Source organism: Penaeus japonicus, unplaced genomic scaffold, assembly GCF_977035675.1.
Source record: "Penaeus japonicus unplaced genomic scaffold, GWHDUDI00000001_assembly GWHDUDI00000027, whole genome shotgun sequence".
NCBI classification, from domain to species: Eukaryota; Metazoa; Arthropoda; class Malacostraca; order Decapoda; family Penaeidae; genus Penaeus; species Penaeus japonicus.
Genome location: NW_028234429.1, coordinates 20,955,987 through 20,970,986, shown reverse-complemented (window position 1 = coordinate 20,970,986; position 15,000 = coordinate 20,955,987). Strand labels below are relative to the sequence as shown.

At 45.0% G+C, this 15,000-nt stretch overlaps 1 protein-coding gene across 3 annotated transcripts in view; it reads right to left on the bottom strand.

The window, feature by feature from the left end:
• The window catches only part of dock (SH2/SH3 adaptor protein dock), an 80,423-nt gene that overhangs the window by 617 nt on the left and 64,806 nt on the right, over positions 1-15,000 (bottom strand). The window contains exons 1-7 of one of the 3 annotated variants that reach the window (XM_086552741.1): positions 9,000-9,014; positions 7,381-7,778; positions 5,854-6,047; positions 4,055-4,338; positions 3,576-3,764; positions 2,854-3,066; positions 1-2,195 (exon numbers count right to left, since the gene is read on the bottom strand). The exon at positions 1-2,195 is cut by the window's left edge and continues 617 nt beyond it. In XM_086552741.1, the coding sequence (XP_086408867.1) occupies positions 1,995-2,195; positions 2,854-3,066; positions 3,576-3,764; positions 4,055-4,338; positions 5,854-6,047; positions 7,381-7,397 (1,098 nt within the window). In that variant the 5' untranslated portion in view covers positions 7,398-7,778; positions 9,000-9,014 and the 3' untranslated portion in view covers positions 1-1,994. Of the gene's footprint in view, positions 2,196-2,853; positions 3,067-3,575; positions 3,765-4,054; positions 4,339-5,853; positions 6,048-7,380; positions 7,779-8,999; positions 9,015-15,000 lie in introns of those variants that run through there. The other 2 variants (XM_043014111.2, XM_043014110.2) reach the window with 2 other exon arrangements.

The window sequence follows — 15,000 nt, the reverse complement described above, 5'->3', positions numbered from 1 at the left end:
ATGGTACAAAGAATTCTATGATTAAATTACAAAGAAGACGAGGAGGAAGAGGAAGAGGAGGAGGAAGAGGAAGAAGAAGAAGAAGAAGAAGAAGAAGAAGAAGAAGAGAGAAAAAAAAAGAAAAAAGAACACGAACTTCAAAATATGTGAAGCAAACAAAGTAAAAATGATCCCATGTAGGGTTATTTGCAAATAAAACTGCAAAGGATACCAAGATACAATGTATAAGGGAGTAGAAAGATGTACACAAGTTTATGCTATATTCAAGTTTGCCAAGTTCCAACATTTGGAACTTGGCAAACTCTTAGACAATATATTTCCATGCTGAAAAAAAGTAATTTCCCGCAATTGTTTCACACACAAACATGACTGGTATCTCTTAACATCTATACCTAACTGTTAACTCAAGTATAAAAAGCTGCACAGATTGCCATTAATGTGCCATGTCTTTCAAGCTATACTGACTAGTGGGAATAAGAAGCTAGATTAATATTAAAAGCTAAATTGATAAAAAACTTGCCATGTACAAAAGTTTGAGAAGTAATTTTCTCACGAATATCAAATTGTGGCTCCCCAGGACTAGCCGAGAGAGCTGAAATGCACATGATCTGGTCTAAGACACGTTTCCTGTGGGTTCCTCCTTAGCCAATAAGCAATATCACTGTGCTTTGCTAATTGGACCCCATGGTGTTCAACATTCCTCTTATGGTACCATGCATACATAGTACACATTATTAAAGTAATCACTGACATTATTTGAATAAGAATGTCAAATAAATCAAACAAGGAAAGCTTTGATCAATTCCTAATGGAACTGATATGCACATACATTAGTACACACAAGCTTTATCATTTGCCCAGCCAAGAAGTTTGCAACCCAGGGCATGAGCACCACCAGCAAGAGTGCTTTAGTCACTTAATACTGTACTGTAAAACTGCTGCAACTATTCTCTGAAACTAATTAAGTATTTGCAGAATATATCTGTGACTTGATGCTGGTTCCATCCTTTATGCACTCACAGTGGATACTTCAGTGACAGAAAACCCCTACCTTATATAACAAGAGGCTGCAATTTCTACATTCTGTAATTCATACACTACAACTAACATATTTGTTGAATGAATACATGGACTCCAGTACAGTAGTAGGAATGGCCACCACTGGAGGCAGCCACATCTCTTCACCTCTGCAGGGGATGCCTGCAGGAGTGGGAGCTAATATCATGGAGGAATTGTAACCAGTTGTTCATGTTTGTTCCAATGGAATTGGGCGAAGTGCGACACCCCACTTTCGTGACAGATCATACATTTCCAAGCACTGCTGAGATTATGGTGTTATTATGAACCACTTTTTAAATTGTTAACATTCAATGTATAAAGACTGGACAACACTTTCCATGTACATTGGAAAAAAACAGTTTTCCACTGAAAAATCAGTGATTATAAACATTCATCTGGATATTTTCAGCTACAGAGAGCACATAGCATTATTTTTTGGTTAGCTTATCAGTGCTACACTACACATTCAGCAAAAAAGATTTGGAAGCATTTCCATAACTTTTAAATACCCCACATTTTAAAATTTCTGCTTGCTTATCCAAGCATTTCAACTGCTTCATAGACCAATAGCTGTCAGTGAATAACTAAACTAAACTGCTCTAATGTATATGAAGGTACAAAAGTAATTCATTTTTTGTGAAAATCAGGCCTTCAGAGCTTTGGTTTTATTAAATATGACACAAATTTATATATGTATATACTTTTTTTAAAAACTCTGTGAAGGAAGAACTACTGAAGTATTTATTAGCCCCACTGAACCACTGAGTAAACTGGTTCCCTTACATTCAAATTGTTCTTGGCAGACCCAGTGACCTAGGGGGGTTTTCCCGCAAAGGGCTGAGCACATGAGGTATCGTTCCTTTTCTCGCAATGGCAAAAAACCTTGGGGAGTTTATGAGCTAAAGTCTTACACACGTAGAGAGATGTTGCCGAATTTATGCTTTGGGCAGTGGTCGGATTAGGTAGAGCTTCTCTCCTTTCTGACTGGTGTAAATGGGGGATCGTTGATAGTGGTCTACTAGCTGGTCCAGAGTGGCAAACTTCCGCTGGCCGATGCAGTAAAAGCCGTTCTCAACGTGGACCCTAAAGTGCTTATTACGACCTGCTGCTTTCAAGGAGACACTGAAGTCTCCAACCTGTAATGGAGAGAGAGAAACAAAGGTTAATAAATGTGATATATTACACCTAATATAAGAAAGGTGTCATAATAATCTATACATCAGTCTTGGCATTAAGTACTAATGATATTGGAGCATTTTTTTTATCTCTAACCATCAGCCTTATATTCTGAAGCTAGTTTAACCCACTCACGCCGGGGGCATTCTAGCCTTGAATGTCACAATGCCGGGGCTTTCGAACGCTTAGGCCTAAATCAATTAAATGGCTGGCACAATACTGTGCCGCCCGGCCACTGGGCTTTTGAATGAGCGGTACAGTACTGTACCACCCGTCCAGAGAGGGTTAAAAAGGTTCAAACTCCTTTCTCAGAAAGGGCAAAGAGGCAATACTTTTTAACTGTGAATGTCCTCATCAGTACTTAGGTCCTAAACTTAAAAAAAAATATATCAAATCTGCAATGATATGTCAGTCAAATTACCATTTTGCAATCACATTCATGGACATCTACTCCAATCACTTTAATCAAATTACCAGAAAAACTTCCGGTTGATACAAGAATCTTCACCCATAAAGCAAATCTCTTCGCAGCAGATTAAAAAGGGATGAAAATAGACCCACATCCAAAAAAACAAACATCCCACGCAGAGTAGAACACCCATCCGTATCAGCACTTACGTTGGTCTCAGAATCTCTGATGAGGAAATCTCCATCATGGCCGCGTTGATTGAGGACGTCGTCGCACTGTGCTCGTGTAATGGGCCCATAATACCAGTCTCTAGTGGTGAAGTGTCCCTTGTCAGGAGGAACACCACTGACGGGGGGAGGCGGAGGCATGGATGGTGCTGTGGTGTTGGGGGCGGCTTGATTGATGTTCATACCTTGCATGCCCTAAAAGATCATATTGGTAAAGTACATATACATATTGTGTCCACATAATTTGCTGTGTATTCAATACAAAAAAACAAAAAGGGTTTCCAAATCACCCTGCATCTTACATGATAAAGATAGAATACCATTTTTTCTTCTGACAGCATTGAAATCATGGTGTATCTCACAGAGAGAATATGTCTATACATCATGAGTGCCAAGAGACATGAGGATGAAGAAGAAAAATAGGTATCTTTCCCGGTAAATGTCTGCAGTATATTTCTATCAAAGAACCAACAATATCCTAGTGTATTACTAAAAGAATGGTGTCATAAAAAAGAATAATAACAATACGGTATTGATGAAGTTCCGGAAATCACTGGATATGTCTCAAAAATGCAGACTACAGCAAAAAGGGAAGAAAACTTAAACAGCATGAAAGGGATTGTTGCCTACTTCCCAACATTTAAAGGAAAACTCTGCTTTTTCTAGGCTAAGACCTCCCTAAGTCATCCACCCTACATACTAACCTGAGCAAGGTGCGCGTCGGCATTGTGTGCACCGCCATTTGTAGCTGGAGGATGGGGGGGCGGAGGTGCGCTGTTGCCAGGGCCTGGAGGAGGAAGCTGGCGAGTCTGTGAGGGTTCCCGTGAGCGAGACGCCCGGGTGTCTACAACCTCGTGGAGTTCTTGAACATAATTCTTTGGGATGAGTCCAACCTGTGTGAGGGAGATGGTGTTTTTATCAGAAGGCATATAAAATACCAGTAATCATTTAACAAATAAGGAGGGAGAACAAAGGGATAACAAAAATAGAGAGAAATACATATTATTCAAAACCAACAGTCACTGTATATCAAGGAAATTACCAAAAATAATCTTCATCCACCTTTTTTGCACCAAGTACAAACACACCTCTAATACATTCTTACACACAACCCTTCTTATCAAGCAGACTCATACAGCAGCAGACAAGAATACGATCCTCCCCGAACCCCACAAGACCTCACCTGTCCTTGCGTATTCCTCGCTCTATACCACTCCGGGTCGGACGGTGGTCTGTCCAGGATTTCCATCCGCTCCCCTTTGGTGAAGGACAACTCATGTTCGTTTTGAGCGGTGAAGGAGTAGAGTGCCACGACGACATCGAGCACGTTCTCGGCTAAGGTGTAGGTGTGGTCCTCTTCGGTGGGTTCTTCTGTGGTGTAGTTGGAGGGGAACCAGCCAACCAGGCCGTTGTAGTGCCCTCGCCACCAGCCATCGTTGCTCTTTTCCAGGATTAACACTCTTGTACCTGCGCCAGACACAAGGTTTGAATATGTTGTATGTGTAAGAACCTCACAATGAAACTTCTTTGATAGAAGTTTTGGACAGGCTTCTTGCAATCAAGGAAAAACTTCCTTGAAGGACGTAAAGGAGGAACATGTGCTTTTTTGAGCGTTGGAAAATGCATTACAATGGACAATGTAATATGTATATGCTTGCAAAATACATGGGCAAGTAAATCTTAAAGGTGCAGTGTCAAGCAAGGATATACAACACAAAAAAAGAAATCAATATATTGATCAGGCTCCTCTTGTTAAACAGATAATTAAGGGTACTATCCAAAAATACCATATTCATACAGCGACATCACTAATCCTCCCGCACCGAACAGCTTCAGATATTTAGCCGTGAGAGCAACAGGTGTTTCTCCTCTCATATTCGTAGATCTCTAGCTCTCCAGAAATCACTTGCTTAATTAAATATGAATGTGTGTGTGTGTGTGTGTGTGTGTGTGTGTGTGTGTGTGTGTGTGTGTGTGTGTGTGTGTGTGTGTGTGTGTGTGTGTGTGTGTGTGTGTGTGTGTGTGTGTGTGTGTGTGTATGTGTTTTACTGTGTATGTGTTTTACTGTGTATGTGTGTTTTACTGTGCATGTTTGTTTCATTGTTCATGTACATGTAACTGAGCATGCCCATGAGCACATCAGTACGACAAGACCTGCACCAGACTAAAGGCAAGAGGCTGACACCGATGTTCCTCCCGTAAATTACCCTCATCAGTTCTTCCACCAATATATCCTGACATTCACTAAGCACACAGGCACGATCACACATTGCCCATTCTCACTCATGCTCGTATTACCATTAAGAGCAAACTATTGACTGCTTTTACTGGAGAACCGGCGAGAGAGCTTAAACACCACAAGGACTTTTTTGGCTAAACTGAAACTGCTTTTTGCTTGTGGACACAGTATATGCTCTTGGAATGAACACCTCAACTACTGCACATGCGTGTTGCAAACTGGCACCAGATATATTGCACTGGGAAGGGATGCTGTGTCATGTAAAAAATGCTCATGTTCTTTTCTTTCAAATAAAAAATACTGTACTGAATGGTTATCAACTAAATTTGAATTACTCTATAAAATATTACAATATATTATAACAACAAAAAACAATGTAAGACTGACAAAAAGAGACAAAAAAGAACAAGAAAATATGAAAGAGAAAGTGGGAGGAAGAATGAAAGAAACAAAGAGAGAGGGAGAGGGAAGGAGAGCAAGAGAAAAAGAGAGATAGAAAGATAGAAAGATAGAGAGAGAGAGAGAGAGAGAGAGAGAGAGAGAGAGAGAGAGAGAGAGAGAGAGAGAGAGAGAGAGAGAGAGAGAGAGAGAGAGAGAGAGAGAGAGAGAGAGAGAGAGAAAGAGAGAAAGAGAGAAAGAGAGAAAGAGAGAAAGAGAGAAAGAGAGAAAGAGAAAGAGAAAGAGAAAGAGAGAAAGAGAGAGAGATAGCCAGCCTTCGCCAGACGGCCCACCGGCCCCACTACCTTTAACTAATGAAAGCTCATCCATCTGCTGCGCCTGGTAATTGTATTTGACGACGGCCCATCCTATCGCCTCCGAGGGGTCTATCGGGGTTCCGCCGCGGACGCCCCCGGGGCTCTCCACCCCCCGCGTGGGCGTGCCTCCCGACGACGGCAGAGTGCGACTCCCCCCGCCCTTCTTCACGCGCTTCTTTATACTGCGGGAGAGAGAGAGAGAGAACATTAATAAAAAATGCGGTTAATGACACGGAAAAAAGGGAAATTATATAATGGTTAATTGGTCCATGGATAACTGGGGTAATTTTTAAGTTATACTCTTCTTTTAAATCTGAAACTAAGATGGCGATGATGGCAGTGGTCATGATGATAATTACAATAATACTAATAATAATTAATAATAATGTTAACAATAATCATTGATAATAATAGTGACAATAATAATGAATAATAATAATGATACTAAAATCTATAATTATAACAATAACAAAAATGCATACTAGTAAGAATAATAATGATAATAGTAATAATAATAATAATAATAATAATAATAATAATAATAATAATAACAACAACAATAATAATAATACCAATAAAAATATCAACAATATCAATAATAACGAGCACACTAAAGCCATCAGTCGGAAGAATCAGCAGCATCAGCACAGCGTCAACTTCTACGAAACTCTAGGGACATTCACAGCCAAGTTACGAAACAGGTGTCGGCACTCGGGTCGCACACCGGCCCCGGGGAAGGGTTGTACATGGCTCTGGTCACCCAGTCAGTGTTCTCAAGCGCAAATCTATAGTGGGGTTGTGGTGGTGGTGGCGATAGCGATAATCATAACGTATAAGGACGATTTATCAGAGTTATATTGACCTTTTATTAAGCAAGTGGCGAATGCTCATATACGGATATGATGAATGAGGAGGGGAATAAATAACTTTTTAATTCTTAAGCAATTATATCAGCAACTGAAGTGACAATAATTATAAAAAGTAATAATATGCAATAATTATAGTAGCAGTAATAATAAAAAAATAGAGCAATCAAAATAATAATATCATTAACATGGTAACAGGTAACGGAACACAAAAGATTCTAAGAGTAAATGACCATCATTAAACTCCCTGCAACATTAATACAACCAAAAAAAGAACCTTAGTAATTTGCAATAAACAAAACTTCCCGAGAGAAAAAAAAAAGTTAATGGAAATCCCGTAAAAAAAACAACATATAAACACATCAAACCTCGACGCAGAAAACAAATGAGTAAAGTATCGAGAAGCATCCAGGTCCTGCTAACTCAGCAACCTCTGACAGAATTTAGCTTCAATTGAGGCGCAATGACCTACTTCATTCAACAGTTTTCAAGAGTCGAGAGTCGAGCGCCAGAGCCTGAGTAAACACAAAGAGAGAGAGAGAGAGAGTGCGCGCGCTCAAGGTCGCTTCTCTCCGAATCTCACGGGGTACCAAAAACACGACTGAAACACGTCTGACAACAAACAGCTGGTCGAAGGAAGTTTACTTACTCTGGCAGGAAGTTCATGACAGCGGACACACTCTAGCGGGGCTACGGGATGAGGTCACAGCATGAGGCAGCGAGATAAGGCAAGTTTCATGACCGAAGGCCTCGTCGCCAGCACCCACCCAACCCCTAAGGGAGGGCAGGAGAGGGGGGGTCCTGCAAGGGGAGCCGCTCCTCCCTGCGCCCGGAGGAGTCCCCCTTCGTCAGGTGCGTGGGGGCGGCTCACCCACGTGACCGCATCCCCGACACGTGACCTGGCCGAAGCCCTCGTTTGTTTGTTTGTTTGTTTGTTCGTTCGTTCGTTCGTTGCTTCTCAAGTCCGTGAGATTTTCCAGTCTCTCTCTCTATCTCTATCTATCAGTTCTCACTAAGGCACTCGTCCGAAGGAACGACTCGACAGTCCTGTGGAAACCATGAGTTGCTTATTCCGCTCACACTCCTCACCTCAGGGGGGATTCCGCCACCGCCCCGCCATGCGTCCGGAATGTAAACAGGATCGTCCGCGTGCACTCGTAATCAACCCGCGCGTTTAATATTTCCAGCTCTCCCCCCCTCCCCCCTGACACACAATAAACAACACTCCTCCTCCAGCACTCACGCCCCACCCCCCAGCTCGACATGCAATAGAAACGCAGTCACTCCCTTCTTTGCAACAAAGAATTCGGATCTGTTCTTCAAAATACTTCTTCCTTTGCAGAATAACCTTAACGATTCTTTTCGTTTCATTATAGCCCGCCATTTCCTCAGAGCTTCTAAGTGCACACGGAGAGAGAAGACGCGTACGTTAATCAATCATAAGGACAAACAACACAAGGTGCAACTGCATCTTAACAGCCGCCCGTAATTACACGTCCGCAAACTAATAACATCTCACAAGTGGACACGACGGAACAATAACCCACTTCTCACCCGCAACTACCCGCCCACAGAACAATCACGGCCACTGGTCCGCCCCCACCGCCCACTGAGCTCTCCTCCACTTGACACGCTCGGTGCTTATTATGACAACACAAGCGTTACCTACACCGCCCCCACCCGCGCGCGTCGTCCTCCCAGAAATGACTCGGTACATTCCAAGGGGCGGGTCGTTTTATGCCTCTCTCTTTTCAGTGGTCATCCCCCAGGAAAGAACGACTCATCTGAAGACAGCTCAGCAAGTTTCTCACGTCACGTTTTAACCCGCGGTGGGTTCGGTTGAGTCATTTCGTCAACGCGGGTCACTTCGCAACTCCAAGGGTCGAACCCCTCGTTTCACTTCACCCGAAAGTCACTTCGAGCCAGTCGTTTCTTACACTGCACTTCGCACTCGGGCCAATCCGCGACTCCACCTCGGGTTGGCTTTTCAACCACCGGTGGAAAAGTTTTCACTGCTCGTAAACACCGAAGTCAACCACAGCGTTCAAGCACTGAGACTTTGAATAACATTTTGCACACCAACTCCCGGGTGTTCTATAAATCGCACAGCAACGAGAGCCGTGTAAAGACTATTTACAATGCTAGAAAACACACACGGCTGGAACGTTTGAAATACGCAAACAATCATGCACATGGAGACACACACACACACACACACACGTATCGTATGTGTCCGAGAGGTCGGTGTGTGCGGTCGCGTGCAGTTACCAGGCACGAATCGAGACACAGAAACCGCGTTTCACTGGAGCGACTTCCAAAACCGAATCATAGCGCGAGTTTCCTCCTCCCTCCTCGCCCAGCTGATAACCCCCCTCCCCCTCCCCCGCCCCCCTCCTCTCCCCAGGACCCCAAACCGCCCCTGGAAAAGGAGAATAAGGACGAGCTCCCCCTCCGTCCGACGCAGCAGGAAAAGCGAGCGGTCTAGACCCTCCCTCCCTCAGTCAGCCTCGCACCCTTCCCTCCCCGAGCTTGAAAGGGCGATCTCCCTCGGCGGGCGGGCGGGAGGCGGCCGAGCGGGGCCGAAGCAGCAGCGACAGCAGCAGCAGGGAGCAAGCGAGCGAGCGAGCGAGCGAGGGAGCGAGCTGGGTGTGGAGCCGCATTGATCGGCCAGGCCAGCTGGTCAGACCCAACCCAGCCGCCAGAGGGGAGGACACTCACTCACTCACTGCGAGGAGGGCCGAAGGGACACACACACACACGCAAAAGCATCACACCCACACGCACACAAACGCAGGAACGCCCTCAACCCACGCAATCGCACGCGCCGCCGCCACTACGAAGCTCACTCCAAATGTCCCTGTGGAAGCGAGGGGCGAATTGCGTGCGCGGCGAAGGCTACAAGTTTGTTAGGTCGTGACGAGCGTGTGGTGGCGGAGAGACACCGACCGCTTAGCATTTTACTGTCGAACGCTCCTCGCGCTTCACACACACGCACGCACAAACATACAAGTAAACACACAAACACCCATATATATATATATATATATGTATATATATATATATATATATATATATATATATATATATATATATATTCATATATATACGCAAATACACATATAAATAAACATACAAACACACACACACACACCAAAAACAACAACAACAACAAACTCCCACGTGCAAGACCTAAGCCTGCAATTAAAAGCTGCAACGCAATTTTCCTCCTCGCTACCGCTACTGCTCGAGCGAGTCGCGTTCCAAGTTATTCCTCCTTCCTCACGCTTTATGAAAGTCGTGAGGACAACCGTCGTCTGGCCTCCTCTCCTCCAGGAGCCACGGCACAGACGGGCGCTGTCTGCCAACCTGGCCTTCCCTCGGACGGGACGCGGCCTTCGGGACTGCAGGCTCTCCCTTCCTTCTCATCGCTCTTTTTTTTTCTCTCTCTTACGCTCTGTCTGTCTACATCATTCTCTTATTCTCGGTTGTGTCTTTTTCTCTTTCTCTATCTTCTCTTCTGTATCTTTATAAGTTTCTTTCATACTTTTCTCTTGTCTGCCTGTCTCACCCCTCTGTCTGTCATTCTTCCCCTCTGTCTGTCTGCCTCTTTTTCCCTCTGTCTGTATGTTTATCATTCTCTCCCTCTGTCTGCCTGTCTGTCATTCTCTCCCTCTTTTTGTCTGCCTCCTTCCCCCTCTGTCTGTCTGTCTGTCCTTCTCTCACTCACTCGCTCTGTCTGTATGTCATTCTCTCACTCTGTCTGCCTATGTCCTTTTTTTTACTCCGTTGTCTGTCTGCCAGTCTGTCATTCTCTCCCTCTGTCTGTATATACGTCTGACATTTTCTCCCTCTCTATGTATGTCTGTCATTCTCTCCCTCACTCTGTAGGCCTGTCTGTCATTCTCTCTGTTTGTCTGTCTGTCTGTCTGTCTCTCGTTCTGCCTTTCCCTCTCTCCTTTAATCTCGCCGCAGCTGTTCGTCCCAGCGGTTTCCCCGATAAGTGTGGAGGCAGTGGCGAGAAACCGTGAATTCCTTTTACTTGCAACGTATATCGCTGGAATAAAAGTCTTCGGGGCCGTTTCGCCCTCGTGCCCCCCCCCCCAACCCCCAACCCCTATCCCACCTCCCGGAAAAGGAAGGATATTAAAATCATTCTTATCGAGTATTCACTCCCGCGCCTACGAGAAAAAAAAAAGATGGCAATCATTAGAGAGAGAGAGAAAAAAAAAAATCGTCGACTTATCCTCACAACTGGCAAAGCTTCGAAAAAGAAAAAATATTTTGAAAACCATAATACCTCCCCTCCCCCCTCATTCGTTAAATAAATAAATAAAAACAAGTAAATAATGCATACATGAATAACAACGACCCTCCATCAAAACCCGCCCGCACGCCTCCCGATCCGTTGCATAAGACAGCGCGACCTACCGTTGCTCTCCAAAACAACAATTGCAATGACAAAACTATCAAAAAAGAAAAGAAAAGGAAAACAACAAAGGGAAACAAGAAGAAAAAAGAAGAAAAAAAATAGGCTAAAGTTGTCTCGCTTCCTCTACCCTGGGAGAATCGGATTACTTTGGGGAATTTTTTTTTTTTTTTTTTTTTTTTTTGGGGGGGGGGCACACAAGACACGGGGTGGGGAAGGAGGGAGGGAGGGAGGGAAGAAGGAAGGAGGGAAAGAAATGAGAAGGGAAGGAGGGAGGGGAAGGAAGGAGGGGAAGAAGGGAGGAGACGGAGGAAGGGGAGGAAGGAAGGTAGGAGGAGGGAGGAGAAGGAGGAAGGGAAGGAGGGAAGGAGGAGGGGGGGAAAGGGAAGGGGAGGAGGGAAGCAGGTAGGAGAGGAGGAGAGGAGGGAAGGAGGAAGGGAAGGAGAGATGGAGGAAGGAGGAGATACGGAGGAAGAAAAGGAAGGGGAAGTATGGTGGGATTCAGAGGGAAGGAGGGAAGAAAAGAGGTAAGAAAGAAGGAGTTGGCGAGGGAGTGGAAGGGAGGCAGACATAATAAGCTCTCCGCTCTAATTGTATTTCCCCCCCCCCCTTATACCACGAGTACTCCCAACTGCAATAACAGGAAGAGAAAAGAAAATAGCTTCTATAACATTTAATAACAATAATAACTAATGCCCATAGTAATACACTATAATAATACCCACACTAATAACTATAGGGAGCCACAAAACTAAAAAAACAAAAACAAAAAAAAAACGCGATGGGCTTTCACTAGCCTCGACACAACCTGTAGCACTCTCTGAACTTCAGCAACAACCGCTGGCATCACAACTTTAATAACAATCGGCGTCGCCTAGTGGAACTTCCATTACAATAACTGCCGCTCGCCACAGCTTCAGCCGATAGTTCGAGCGCAATAACTTCAATAACAACCGGCGCCGCATACCGCAACTTCAGCAATGTCAACCGGACAAATTGACAGAATCCTCCTCGTCATGTGCGTGTCATTAAGCCGTCGCAGGCACAAGCACTGGCACACACGCAAGAGCAAATGCGAAGAATACGGAACACTAAATACTATATTGCCAAATACACACAGACTGGGACTGACCGACACACACACACACACACACACACACACTCATACACAAACACAACAAACAAGAGAACAAATACCAGAAGCACACAAGCAATTTCCCGACCCAAGCAACAATGGAATACCGCAGAGTACCCCCTACCCCCTACCCCTCCACCCTCCCCACCCACCCCACCCCTCCACCCCTCCCCAACATGCACACGCGCCCACACCGAGCGAAAGCAACACGCCATCGAGCGCGGGCGGGCCTATCTAGCAGAGCGAGGCCATAAGCGGGAGGGACTATTAACCCAAGGTCGGACGAGAGAGAGAGAGAGAGAGTGGGCGCGATGGCAAAGGGACAGTGCGCGATAGAGCGTGTTTTTTTTTTTTTTGGTGGAGGAGTAGGGGTAGGGGTAGGGGTAGGGGTAGGGGTAGGGGTAGGAGTGGGAAGGTGGGGGGTGGACGATGAAGACCTTGGGGTTGACGAAACGAGGAAGGTTAACAGATAGAAGATAGAAGATGATGATTATGATAGGAGAAGAAGATGATGATGATGATGAGAAACTACGGAAAAGGCGCGGAAGAAACCCGGGTCATGATGGGTGTTGTTATTATGGCCGCCCCGACCACCACCTTCCCCACAGCCGACAGTCAAACTCATTATTACACTCTCGCTAACCACATTGCAAAGGATATTACACCAAACTCTCTCTCCTCTCACACCCCCTCCCCCTCCCCCTCCCGCCAAAAAACGGCCTAAATCAGGTCACGTAATGCATTACATTTTCCCTGTCGGTCTCTCGTTCCCGCCGACGCGAAATCTCAGCTTGGAGAGAAGCCCCCCCCCCCCCCCAACACACACACACACTCTTTCGCCCCCCCCCTCTCTCTCTCTCTCTCTCTCTCTCTCTCTCTCTCTCTCTCTCTCTCTCTCTCTCTCTCTCTCTCTCTCTCTCTCTCTCTCTCTCTCTCTCTCCCACTCTCACTCTCCTACTCTCTCTCACCCCTCCCTCTCCCCCTCCCACTCCCTCTCCCTCTCCCTCTCCCTCTCCCACTCTCCCTCTCCCACTCTCCCTCTCCCTCGTGGTCTAATAGAGCGCCCCATATAAGACCCGATATTTTGCGGTGTTACGAGAGGTTTGTGCGCGCGCGAGGGCGGTTGGCGGGGAACAGGGGCGAACGATACAGTGCAAGACGCCAGCATGCCAAGGGGGAGGGGGAGGGGGAGGGGGTGGGGGAAGGGGAGGGGGTATTTGAGGGCTCATTCGGGGATAGAGTTTACGCATTGCCTTCTCTTTATCTCTTCCTCCCTCCTTCAGTCTCTCTTTAACAATTTTTCTCCGGAGGGATGATGATGATGATGATGATGATGATGATGATGATGATGATGATAATAATAATAACAACAATAATAATGACAATAACGACAAGAATAGTAATAATAAAAACAATAGTTTCTCACTTTATTTCTCTTTCTCTCTCTCTCCAATCCCATCTTATTCCCCTAAGGATAAATACAACTAATACCAACCATAACCTCACAAAAACAATAAAATCAACCCCAGACACCAGCACCGACGCGGCCTTTCCGGGGCACAATTCGTCGACAACCGCGCGGTCGAAACGGACGGACGGACGGACGGTTCTCCACTTGACACCCTCAGGACTCCATTTAAATTAACGCAAGGGACAGACAACGCGTCATGAAAAGGACTTCCTCCTCGCCGGAATTGCTGAAAACAGAGAAAGACCATTATCGTGTTTTTTTTTTTTTTTTTTTTTTTTTTTTGTACTCACTCATTCATAAAGGAAGGATTGATTTATTTCTGTGTCACCGCTCACTGTGCCACACCCGTCATTTGGACCGATTAGTTTTTTCTTTTCTTTTTTAAAAATGATCTCTTGCCTACTTGAAATGTGCCAATCCCACCACCGCTTACGTTGAAGATTTAGACTATACCATCGTTCACGTAACCGCCGAAAGTATTAATAGTAATCAGCTCTATAATGGCAATGTTGACTACAACAACAATAACAATAATAATAACTATAATAATGATAAGTAAGGACAAATGAAACGGAATTACTACAGAGACGTGCTGGTCTGCAGACAAAACAACCAAAACAAACAAAGAAGGAAGGCAAAATCCACAAGGAGCGAGCCAAGACCCCCCACAGCGCCCCGGCCACGCCCCGCACCAGCAAGCAAGCAAGCAAGCAAGCACGCAATGGGGAGCCTCGGAGTGCGTCCCGAGCAGCCGCGTCAAAGCCACACGTGCAGCTGTCACGTCACCCAAACAAGCCGAGAGCATTTAGCATTTAGTCTCACTATTAGGCTATTATCGCCGAACGCTTTGAGTCTCCCAGCTGGCAACTGGGAGCTCGTCTGCGGACGCTTTTGATCCCGCCGTAGAAACGAGACAACGAATTCAGTCTGGTATACCTTTTCGTAATGGATATACACGATAACGATAACGACAACGATAAAAATAACAATAATAATATTAAAAATCATATCAACAATAACTGTCATAAAAACAACAATCGTGATAAACAAACAAAAAATTAAATAACAAAAACAACATTAACATTAATAACACAAATAAAGACGATAACATGAATAATAATAATAATAAAGATACAACTGTAACAGAAACAGAGACACTACCAATAATATTAATAGCAATAATAAAAACAACAAAAACAATAATTCACGTTTCCCCTCCTCATGCCTGCCCGCAGCT